The following is a 12693-nucleotide window of genomic DNA, read 5'->3' on the forward strand; positions in this document are numbered from 1 at the left end:
TATAGCCTGAGAACTGAGAATAATAGATTTCTTTAAGTTTGAAAGATTTAACAGTTCCACAAAGGTACTATAAAAAGAAAGTACATTTTTAAATCATGGACTTTTTTTCATGCATTAAATAAAATTTTGTGTGTACAAAATTCTCTTACATACTATAGACACCTGAGCACATGATCAGAAATCATAAATTACTCACAATTTAATATCTTTTAGGACATTTTCTGACTGCGCTGATCCAAGGAAGCAAGCTGGAATGTTGGACATTCTGTGAGAAGAAAAACAAATATTCTGAAGCCAGGTACAGACTACAAATATCAACTTCATTCTTAAGTAAGAAGCAATAAAGAAATATAATAATGTGTATTCCTCTTCTTTGCAATTTTCTTGTTTTCTGTAACTAAGTTGATAAATAAATTCCTTCAAGGACCCTATCAGAGGAAGGTTTTTAAGATGTGTCTTTCAGAAAGATTGCAAGCTCAGGGCAGTGGGGGTTTGGGGGAATGATGAGAGATTGGTTAATGGGTACAAACACACAGTTATATAGAATAAATAAAATCTAATATTTGATAACACAGGATAACTACAGTTAACCACAGTATATTATATATTTCAAAATAACTAGAAGAGAAGATTTGAAATGCTCCCAACACAAAGAAATGATAAACGTTCGAGGTGTTGGATATTCTAAATATCCTGATTTGATTATTACACATTGTATGCATGAATCAAAATACCACATGTACCCAATAAATATGTATGAATATTATGTATTAACAACAAAAAAAAGATAGCAAGTTCAGGTTGAAGAAATTGAAAATTTTTTCATAGATAAAAAATATGCTTCCATGTATATACTTCATACCAAGCTAAAGAGCAAGGGTAATAGAAAGAGAAAAGAATTTTCAGATATTCAGTGTAAGCTAGCATAAAGTAATAATGCTTTTTTAAAAAATTTTATCAAGCCCACCTGGTAGCGTTGAATTTCAGAGAACTCGAGAAAGATAGGGTCTCCCACAGAAGTATCATTTATTACTAATAAAGATAAAGCAACACTTGCAGAAATGTTATTGTGAACTAGGTTTTAACATACATGATAGGCCGGGCGCGGTGGCTCACGCCTGTAATCCTAGCTCTGGGAGGCCGAGGCGGGTGGATCGCTCGAGGTCAGGAGTTCGAGACCAGCCTGAGCAAGAGTGAGACCCCGTCTCTACTAAAAATAGAAAGAAATTATCTGGCCAACTAAAAATATATATACAAAAAAAAATTAGCCGGGCATGGTTGCTCATGCCTGTAGTCCCAGCTACTCGGGAGGCTGAGGCAGTAGGATCGCTTAAGCCCAGGAGTCTGAGGTTGCTGTGAGCTAGGCTGACGCCACAGCACTCACTCTAGCCCGGGCAACAAAGTGAGACTCTGTCTCAAAAAAAAAAAAAAAAAAAAAAACATACATGATAGATTTCATGTTTCATTCACAGAAGAAAAAAAGAGGGCAATGATAACATGACTTACCTAAGCTGGAGCACTTGGTCTTCCATCAAAGAAATAAGGGGAGAGATGACAAGGCCAATCTTGCCAACATAAACAGGTGGATACTGGAAGCACAAACTCTTTCCATACCCTTGCAATAAAAATAATAAACTCAGAGAAATAAAAATAAACCCTTGATACTTAACTTTCTTCTTACAATGTATTTGTATGGTGGAATTGGCATTACTAATATGCTATCTTCCTAAAAGCTAATTCATACATAAATTTGATAGGCTCTGTTTACACTCTTCTATATTTTACACCATTTGTATTTTAAGAGTTTAATGAAAGATTAAGCATTTGAAACATCTTAAGTTTTATTTTTTAAAGGATTAGGTTATTTGCTTAAGTACAACTTACCAGTTGCCATGACAACAACATTATCTCTTCTTTCCTCCAATACTGAATGAATCACTTTCCACTGAACCCTTGAAAGTAAAAAGCAAAAAGCTATTTTGTTTTATTAATAAGAAACCCAGGTACAAGTTAGAATCCATTTAACTTTTTCACTTCCACTAATAGAATTTCCTTTATATTTCTGAACTTCACATATAAACAAGTACAAACCCTGAAACTTTAAAGCAAAGAATCCCATTGATCAACCTTCCATTCAAGCCAACAACTAGGAGTTTCCATCTGGTATATGCATTAAATCTCCTCACATATATCTAAAGTATAAAATAAATTCCAAGCTTTATACTAGATATCAAAAAAAGTCAATGCTTTAAAATAAATTAAGAGAAATGCCTCAGAGACAAGGATTGACTGAAAAGGGAAATGAGTGAACTTTGGGAGCTGATGATAATAATGCTCTACATCTTGATAAGGATGTAGTTACACAGGTACATGCACATATACTTAAGATTTTATTTTCCTTTTACACAAATTTTATACCAAAGAAAAAAACTATAAATAAGATCTAACTCTAGTTAATAATTTAATGCTAAAGTCCTTAGGGGGAAGTGTAACAATGTCCTCAACTGACCCTGAGATGCATTTTTAAACTTCAGTGGATTAATGGATAGAGAGAGAGAGATGGATATGCGATAAAGCAAATATAGTAAAATGTTAATAGGTGAATCAAGGTGGTATACAGGCATTCACAGAAAAAAAAAATTCTTTCAACTTTACTGTATCTTAGAAAACTTTCTTAAAATGTCAAGGGAAAAAACAACCAGAAAGGTGATCTTCCGGTGTGCTGATAAGGACCTATTCATCTCTAGGTGCCAGCGGCACAGGGTGCTCAGTTTATGAAAAGTCATTCATTGGTACACCTGTGTGCACTTCTCTGTACGTGGGACATAAATTTTAAAATTTTAATATTAAAAGAAAAAAGAAAGGAAATACTTCAGTGGATTATACTATAAATTCTCAGAACAGAAACAATCCAGTCTAGATTTTTACATGCTTATTAATTTTACTCAAATTCATTTGTTCCTCGTCTCATTTTTATTCATGTCATTTTTATCCTTATAAATGTGCCCCTTAAATGTAAGTATATCTTGAATATGTTAAAATAACATAAGATTATTGTTGTTTGTTACATTGTCATATAATGAAGTTCTAGTCTACTGGCATGCTTTGGACAATATGATGCACAAAATAGGTATAAAAACACTTAATGAAAAACAAGTCAGCATTAAAGTAAAATTTATTTCTAAGTGTCTTTAAACCACAGAACCACTCAATTAAAGAAAAACCATTTTTCCTCATTTATAAAAACTTACAGAAATGAATTTTATATAAATCCTACTTTGAAATAATTTTATAGTCACTTTTAGAAAATACAGTGTGGCAAGTGTAACTACATAACTGTTGTGCTAAGTGGATGGGTTATTTGCTTTTTTGCCTTTGTGAAGAAAATACTAAATGTGTGATTTAATTAACTGAGATTGTACTTACGGTTTAAAACTGGAATGGCCAAAGTAGGTCTTGAGGCAAGCAACTTGCACTGCACTGGGTTCTGGCAACAAACAGTCTTAAAATAAAATAAAATGGGCATTTATGTGCAAATAGAAATGCACTAAAGGAAGAAAAAGGTTTATTTCACTGGCTTCTTTTAAAGAATATGGTGACAGCTACCACAGGTTACTGTTTTCTGTCTTTTAATTCCAATCCAATTTGGGTTTCTCGGTACCAGTCATGACTTCAGGTAAACACTTTGGATACTACTAAGTATTAGAATTTTGTTGTGATTTACACTTTGGCTGCACTGTGAAAAACTGATGTTTTAGAATCAGCTATACTTCCAAAATTTAACATTGAGAACAAACTATGGCAAGCAATATACCAAGTCCAAATTTTATAATATAACCAACTTTTGATTAATGATAATCAGAAATTATATTAGTGTCACAAAAAAAGTCCACAGATAAAATAAAATCTTCATTTTAGTTACCTAAAACTAAATCTAGTTACACCTAAATTTAGTTACCTAAATCTACTGTAGTTATCTAAATCTAACTTAATTGGGTAAATTTAGTTACCTAAATCTTTGATCAAAATTCTAACTGCACAGCACAATGGAGTTATGTTAGCTCTACCCAACTGACTTTCACTGTCCAATCTTAGGCTGAATGATCCATGAGTGGCCAAGAAAGGGCAAAATAAAGAATCAAGATAATTTATCACTAAACAAATAAAAGCTCATCATTATACTTCTCAGCATTAATAATTTTAAGTAGAAAACTAAACTGATTTGGAGAAATCATGTCTCTAACACAAAAAAACAAAGGGAAAAACTTATCAACACAACACTACTTTTACTCTATTTTTATAAATAGAAAGAATGTGTTTTGTGGAAACAAAAGCACTAAAGGAATTTAATGGCAAGTTTATAGGATCCACTAATTAACTATGTCACAAAGTCCCTGACCTCCAAAAACATTCAAAACGTGGTAGATATCAGAGGTGCGTCATTTCAAAAAGGTGCTTACCCTTCTCATCTTCTTCTTCCTCTTCAATAGCTTCATTTTCATTTTCACCTTCTTCTTCCTCTTCAATAGCTTCATTTTCATCTTCATCTTCTTCAGTTGGAAGACCCACATTTCTTTCCATTGCTAAGCATTGAGAACCAGTTGGTTCTACCGTGCCATTATTTAGATTCTCTGAAAACTGAAAGTTTAAAAGAAATTTTAAAAGCAAAACCACTGACAGTGTCATATCTTTTTCACCAAACACAAAAGGAGTATTATTAACAGAGCCTACAATTTCATTCAAAGCTGGCAGATGTGTAAGCAATACCACAAAAGAACATGGGTGCTCCAGTTTAAATATGTGTTCATGAATGGTTTCTAAGGCAAAGGGCCAAAGATGGACTAATTCCAGCAGAAACAAGGTTCATTAATAGCATATAATAAACAGCCCCTGGGGAAGGCTATCATAAATTTGATTTGGGATAATTTAAAAGAGTTTTTCTTTATTGTATTTCAACGTTTTCAATCCCCAAGTGGTTAATTTGGATTTTAATGTTATTTTTGTAATCAGTTTCTCTACCTCATGTGTCAGTCACAGTCAATTTTAGTAAAGATAAGGCTTAAACTATAAGCAAACAGTAAATGTGCTAGAAATGTCAAAACAAACCAAAAAATTCAAATAATTTTAGAAAAGGAATATTACAAATTTGAAAGAGTTATTTGTTTTAATTTTGGTTTGACAGTATCTGATTTTCTCCCCTAACTAAAGATTGTCTATTTCAACAATGTTAGGATATTTCAAAATTGTTTCATCTATGAAATTTTTTACTAAGGAGTGACAAAAAGACTGTATTAAACCACAGTTTTTATTTTCTCTTTTTAATAAACCTTTCATTTAATATTTTGACTTTAAAGGTTTTTTCAAAAAGTGTACTCATTTTAAGTCTAGAAGACAAAAAATAGAGACTCTGTTTCTGATTTTTTATTCAAGTCCACAAACACATTTACAAAGCATTTTTAAAATAGGGTGCTCTAATATGGACATCCAAGTTGCCTCTAAGAGATTCAATATGAATATAATGTTTATAGAAGTCCATAAGTATCCTATAAATGCATTACCTGAACATTACTCCTCAGAGAAATGGTTAGTCATTAAAGAAATATGATTTAGTATTTTTGTTCTACTATTATTGTTAGGCAACATTTAATAAACACTTACTAAATGCCAGGCTCTGCACTAAGCTCTTCACAACCAACACCTTAAATAATTATTATAACTGTTAAGTGAGTATCAAAAATGCTAAGAAACTTGCCAAAAGTCACACAGCTATTAATAATAACTAGAGATGGTGGGATTCAAATCCATATCTGAATTCAGAATCTACATTCTTAATCACTACCCACTACTCAGCCTCAAAATTAGGAATAAGGAAATTAATGTCATCTAATAAAAAGAAAAAAAATCTCATCAACCTACAGAGGAAGAATAAAAAGTATACATAATGGTAACCTTCTATGTTTTCCTTTGTTTTTCATTTAATTTGGCTAAATTACCTTTTCTTTCTTATACATCTTTGATTCACGACACCTGACAAAGAAACTAGAGGTTGAGTGAAGCAGAAAATATATAAATTATAAAGTACTATTTTCAACTTTGATAATAAACTAGAGTAAACCCGAACCATTTAAACCATTAGAAAATTATATATGATATAAAATATCCATAGTAAATAATGCTAAAGAAAGTAAAGAAGATAACTGAATGTATAAAAACAGAACTTCCAAATAAAAGAAGATATACATAGATGGGAAGAAAAGAAAACCAACTTCAGTTCAATACTGGAGAGCTTAATCACTACCCATATGCCAGGAAAAGATTAAAAGAAAGTGACCTAAGAATATAAGAAAGGCCAGGTGCGGTGGCTCACACCTGTAATCCTGGTACTCTGAGTGGGCGAGGCTGGAGGATCTCTTGAGATCAGGAGTGCGAGACCAGCCTGGGCAAGAGCAAGACTCTGTCTCCACAAAAAAAAAACAGAAAACTTAGCCAGGTGTGGTGATGCACGCCTGTAGTCCCAGCTACCCGGGGGACTGAGGCAGGAGGATCACTTGAACCCAGGAGTTTGAGGTTGCAGTGAGCTATGATGATGCCATTGTACTCTAACTCTAGCCAGGGCAACAGACAGAGCAAGTGTCAAAAAAAAAAAAAAAGGAAGAAACAAATACATTGAAAAATTAGTATACTATTTCTGAAACATTATACAGAGACTATATAAAGCTGCAAAGAAATACAAATTGGAAAACATGAAATCTAATGTTACATAACTAGTTGCAATTCCACTGTGGGACCTGGTTTAGAATTAAGTAATATTTTACTTAAATAAATGTCCTCTGGAAAGAACCAGAAGTAACTTTTCTATGATTTTAAACATACCTTAAGCATCTCCACTTCTAAATCTTCATCACTTTCAATTACATGAGATGTATCCTTGGGAGCTAAAGGCTTTAAAAAATACATATATTTCAAAGATTAATTTCTAGTGCTAGAGTCTGTATCTTCTTTTCTGCAAAATAAAGCTCCTATACACTAGGTATCTTTACACAACTTCCTCTTCTCTAATAGATAAATATATAATACATGTTTATAGGATAGGTAGATAGCAAAAAGGGAGAAGGACGAACAAAGAAACAACCAAAGAGAAAGACAGAAATATAGCTAGAAAGGTAGACAAGTTAGATAAAGAGACTTAAAATAAAATCCCCTCTCTAAATGACAGTAGAAAGTGACAAGTTCAACTCTAGTTAATGTCAAACTGCATCCCCCAAATTTTTTGAGTTCAAGAACCTCTTCACAGTGTTGGAAAATTCTGTACAAAGCCAAGAACAGTAGTTCTTTTATATCCAATGGTTTAAAAAAAATTACAAAAAACTACTATGATTGATTTTAGTTTGCGACCAGCCTGGATAACATAGCAAGACCCCATCCCTACATTTAAAAAAAAAAAAAGGAAAAATTAGCCAGGAGTGGTGGTGCGCACCTCAGTCCTAGCTACTCAGGAGGCTGAGGCAGGAGGATCACTTGAGCCCAGGAGTTTGAGGCTACAGTGAACTATGACTACACCACTGCACTCCAGCCTGGGCAACAGAGCAAGACAATGTCTCAATTAAAAAAAAAAAAAAGAAAAAAAAAAATCATGAAAAAAATAATCTGACCCTCCAGATGACAGTAGAGACTAGTATCAAGCAAAAACATCAGTTTATTAGAAGCCCTCTCACACTAGCATGTAAAGAAACTCTGTATAAGGGAATAAAACCACCCCCAAAAATCCAGTTTGGAAGGGTAACCACTAGTAGATATGAAAGGAATCCACAAAGGCAGAGATATCCATTATGAGAAAAGCATAAGAAATGATAAAATAGCAAATTACCACAAATGCCTATTGACACTATAAAGTCTTTCCACTATACAATGCTGCTTATTGTACTAAGTCAGGAGCCACAAACTATGGCTTGCAAGCCAAATAAGGCCCACTTCTGTGCAGATAAACTTTTACTGAAATATAGATAGGCACATTTGTTTACATTTGTCTGTGGCTGCATTCACATTACAACGGCAGAACTGGGTAGTTGCAACAGAGACCGTATATCCCCAGAGCCTAAAATACTTACTATCTGCCCCTTTACAGAAAACAAGACAGCCCACCCTACTAATAACTCAAAAAATGTTTCCTCTTTATTTAGTACCTCAGATTTGGAAGTAACGCCACGATCATATTCTTCCTGAGCCTGCTGTTCCCACATTTGAAGTTCATATTCTGTAACATCTAACGACATTATACAAATTCTTTCCTTATTATCTTTCAATTCATTGCCTTCTATGCCATCTTCAAATCCATCTTCTTTTTGTTTCACTTCATTTCCAAGTACATTTTGTCCATCATGTTGAACTAAATTATTGAGAGTTGGGTCCGATGTCTCATCTTTAACGTCAGTAAAAATTTTATGTTCTCTTGTTTGTTTCTGTTGTACTCCACCAGCAGTTGAGTCCTCCAATGATAATAAGTTAAAATTAACACTGGGCTTCAGTTCAGCCTCGGTGTTAGTAGAACCAAATATCATCTTCCTCAGTGAATACAGATTTTCTGAAATATCCTTTAATAGGTTAGAAACCCTAAAAAAAAAAATTTAAAGTTAATTCAACTTTAATTGCATTAAGGATAAGTTTTAAAGCTTTTTACTAAGTAAAAGCTTTCTAAACTGACCATTGCATGAAAGTTGCTCTTCACTTCCAAAGGCCCATATATAATTACAGCTGGGAGGCGACTCTAGCATAGCTAGGCACTCTGCATCCAACAGTCGATTTGTGTGCTTATTGAGAGCCAATAGTGTTTGGCCCTAAACTTGTTTATGCCAGCTATACTGTTTTTGGTGATTCACTAAATGTAAAGTAAATTGATGATACATGACCACAAAAACAAAAAAAACTATTTTATTAAATTCTAATTTGAATACATGGAAAGACTTAGAAAACTTTTTTTTTAAGCTTGTTTGATAAATCATGGTCAAAAGAACTATAAAAGCTGAGAAGAAAAATCATAAAAATTCAGACTCTGCACTCAGATTGCTTAAAGTATCTTAATTTTTCACTCCATTTTAAAGAAACTAAAATTAGAAATTGTGGATGATACATTATGGGTGTGGTTTAAACATGAAACTGCAGAACTATAAACAGCAGGCCTATGTGTAATGAAAAAGCCTTCATATATACCAAAAGTTTGGGAACAAACGTATGTTAATATTTTAAGGTAAAAGAAAATTTTTATGATCCCATTTTACCTTTTTCAATTCAATGATCAATTACTAGTTCCAACTGCAATATGTAAATATTGTTTGTGCTGTAAGTTGAAAATGATGCTGTTTTACATCTTTAAAAATCTCAAAACTGAATAGGTATTTTTTAGAATGGAAAAAAAAGACATCAGTAGGTAAATACAAGTGAGAAAATATGGGTAAGATGCACATGAATAAATATGAACTGAATCCCTTAATTGCAGTTGCTAATATATAACATTTTAACTAAGTAACTTTAAATGCTATAACGAAACCCAGTTCTCTGAAATGAAAGACCACTACTAGAGGGTAAAATGAGGGATACTGCCTTGTCTTTTTGTTGTGGAGCTTATTAAAGCAATGTTTAAGTATTTCACAGAAGCAGAAATTAAAAGCAGTGAAGGGAGTATGATAAGCAGACAGCCATGTTTTACTATTTAATTAGCGCTTTTGTTGAGGTATTCTAATATTTCTGTATTAAAATCAATGTCTAATAAAATTTGACATGCCTTTTAAATTTTTATATCAATGACTCAAGCAAAAATTTGATCTTTCATGGGAATAAACTATCAAAAGTACTGAGTTGTTTCATGAGTTATTTCCACAATGAAAGCAGCATCATTAACAGCACTCGAAAGTTGGGCTCAAGCTTAAGCTGGCAAAGTCTACGATAACACAAACAAAATCAAGAACAAAATTAAATTCAAAAACTAAAAACTAATTTCAACATTCTAAAATTCTTTAAATCTTACAAAGAACATTTAGCATTATATACATCTATTCAAATATAAGAACTACATGTAAATAGTAGGAATAGATATGTGACCCATTTTGATTGTTAAATGCACAGGGAGTGCTGTAACATACAAACATAACAGCAGTGGCACAGACCAAGTGACAAGACTGTATGGTCTCATTTATCCAGCACTAGCATCAAAGATGAAATGTTTCATGTGAGACAACTAACATTTACTCTAATAAATACCAAAGGCTGTCCTGCCTTCTTCAGTAAGGCATAGTGTACTTTTCCTGCTTTTTCAGGATTTTTATTACGCACATTAGTAGCCTGCAAACAGACTCAACACCCAGCAGAATGTCAAGTACATAATAGCAATACAACAAGACATATATTCAATTTAAATCAATGACTAAGCAGTACTACACAATACCAATGCCTTCAGAGTCCACTGAAGCATAAAGCTGTTCCCTTCTGGAACAAATCTTAAGCTGCCCTACTTTAAGAGTTCTAAGTTTTATAGTTTTACTCATTCTTTCACAGATTGCCAGCTGTCATTTCCAGCTGTATCATGCGCATACTAGTCCTTGTTCACACCATTTTTTCTTTTTCTTTTTTTTTTTTTTTTTGAGACAAAGTCTTGCTCTGTCGCCTAGGCTGAAGTACAGTGGCGTTATTACAGTTCACTGCAACCTCAAACTCCTGGGCTCAATCAATCCTCCCACTTCAGCCTCCCGATTAAATGTGCACGCCACCATGCCTAGATAATTTTTTTTAGAGACAGGTCTTATTATGTTGGTCAGGCTGGTCTCCAATTCCTAGACTCAAGCATTCCTCCTGCCTCAGCCTCCCAAAGTACTGGGATTACAGGCATGAGCCCCCATGGCTCATTTTTCATTTTAACTAGATATCCACACTTGTCAAATTATATCTATAAACAAAAGGCAAAAATGCTCTGAATGTCGCCTCATTTCATTCTGGAAATGCAGAAACTGCCTGAATACACGCTTACAGAATGTATGTTGACAGTTCAGAGACCTTTTTTTTGTTCTCTGCTTGTTCTGAGGTATAATCTAGATAAGTTAGGTATTACCGTAGACTTGTTACAAATAACCTAAGAGATTTAACTAGCTCTCATTTTGACGCTAAAACATTACAAGATCCCAGTATTTCCCATTCTCCAGTTTTAAGAAAACCTATTTAGTTTTGACATGTGAAAATTGAGTTGGGTCATTCTTGTCATACCCAACAAAATCAGATTCGAGGAGCTAGGGGGGAAAAGCACAAAGCACACGTAACAGTGCTCTAAGAATGTCATTCTGTGCCAGCCTGGCTGCTGAAACTGCCTGTAGTAACCCGAAACCAGCTTTATCTAATAGCTACCATAACAACCTGCTGCTGCTCTTAAGACTAGTTTTACCCACTACAATCACTCACCAATCAGAGCTTGCCAAGTCCCCAAAACTTTACTAGCACCAACGACCTTTCTTTCAGAACAAAACATAACATTTTTCCTTTTTATAAAACCTCCAACCTTCTCTTTATTCTTTGGACAGATCAAAGATCACCTATTCTGTGTGTATGCCCCAAACTGCAATTCTTTCTTCCCAAATAAAATGTTTTAAATTTAGAGAGTTATTTCTATATTTTACTTGACCTTGACAAATACTATCAAGCAAACCATTAAGCATATAAAACTTACATCCAGTAGATACTTTAATTGCTAGTGCAAAAATCTGAAATGCACATAAAAAAAATCACATAAAAGGTGATTTTTCTAATTTCATGGAGGGAAAAATGTCAAAATGAGTAAGAAATGGCTTTACTGGAATCCTTCCCCATTTGAAAGTTATATCTTTCTTTAGAAATTCTCAAAGTTACATAAAAACTACTAAAACAAATTTCTAGGGGGAAAACTGACACTGAAAGACCTGAATTTCTATGTCATATTTTTAAATTTCTCCCTCAAAATCTATCACAAATCTCATCCAGAAAAAAAAAAAAAAACCATTAACATTGCACTTTTTCAGAGTCAGAATTATTTCTATTCCAACTAAGGGCTTCACATTTCTACAAAGTATTTTTTGGCTCAAAATTATATTACCACATTGTAATTGTTAACTGTTCAAGAACACTCCTGCTTTTAGAGATTTAACAAGGAAGTTATTCAGCAATTAAGGCCAGAGCACGGTCTGGTTCCAAAAAGAGTTAGCTACATAGCACCTGTAGTCAAAGGTCTATTAATCCAAATATCTTAAGTTACCTAATACTTTAGCTATAAAGTTATCTTTAAAATCTGAATGCCTTTTGTTCTAATAGTCTACTAATTAGGTAGAATTCTCAAATAATAACCCAAAAAGTGAAGCTACTAAGTATAAAAGTTGCTTTTATTTATAGATTTCAAGTGACCAAACTATAAATATAATTAAATGCAAGATTCCCAAGGACAGAAAATGACAACTCTGAAAAATATTTTCTGTAAAGGGTACTTATTTTATTTTGCTTTGACAGAAAATATAGATATGACTTCAAAAAGTATAATATAAATACAATTTATATTTCTTTGTTTCATAAAACATCCTACAAAGCAGACTGAAGAGCTTTAAACTCCTTAAACTTTTGGATTCACTACTTAACAGCTGGAAAGATATTTCTCAAATGCAGACATCAGTCTGTGTGCATGTATTC

General features: G+C 33.2%; 1 protein-coding gene across 6 annotated transcripts in view; it reads right to left on the reverse strand.

Moving 5' to 3' along the window:
• Positions 1–12693, reverse strand: part of WRN (WRN RecQ like helicase) — a 99564-nt gene that overhangs the window by 56634 nt on the left and 30237 nt on the right. For 5 of the 6 annotated variants that reach the window (XM_045535454.1, XM_045535453.1, XM_045535451.1 and 2 more), the window contains 7 exons: positions 8184–8610; positions 6874–6942; positions 4461–4638; positions 3427–3502; positions 1885–1952; positions 1507–1615; positions 197–265 (listed from right to left, as the gene is read on the reverse strand). In XM_045535454.1, coding sequence (XP_045391410.1) covers positions 197–265; positions 1507–1615; positions 1885–1952; positions 3427–3502; positions 4461–4638; positions 6874–6942; positions 8184–8610 — 996 coding nt within the window. The remainder of the gene's footprint in view (positions 1–196; positions 266–1506; positions 1616–1884; positions 1953–3426; positions 3503–4460; positions 4639–6873; positions 6943–8183; positions 8611–12693) is intronic. The other variant, XM_045535455.1, reaches the window with a different exon arrangement.

The sequence above is a fragment of the Lemur catta genome, chromosome 22 (genome assembly GCF_020740605.2).
Source record: "Lemur catta isolate mLemCat1 chromosome 22, mLemCat1.pri, whole genome shotgun sequence".
NCBI classification, from domain to species: domain Eukaryota; kingdom Metazoa; phylum Chordata; class Mammalia; order Primates; family Lemuridae; genus Lemur; species Lemur catta.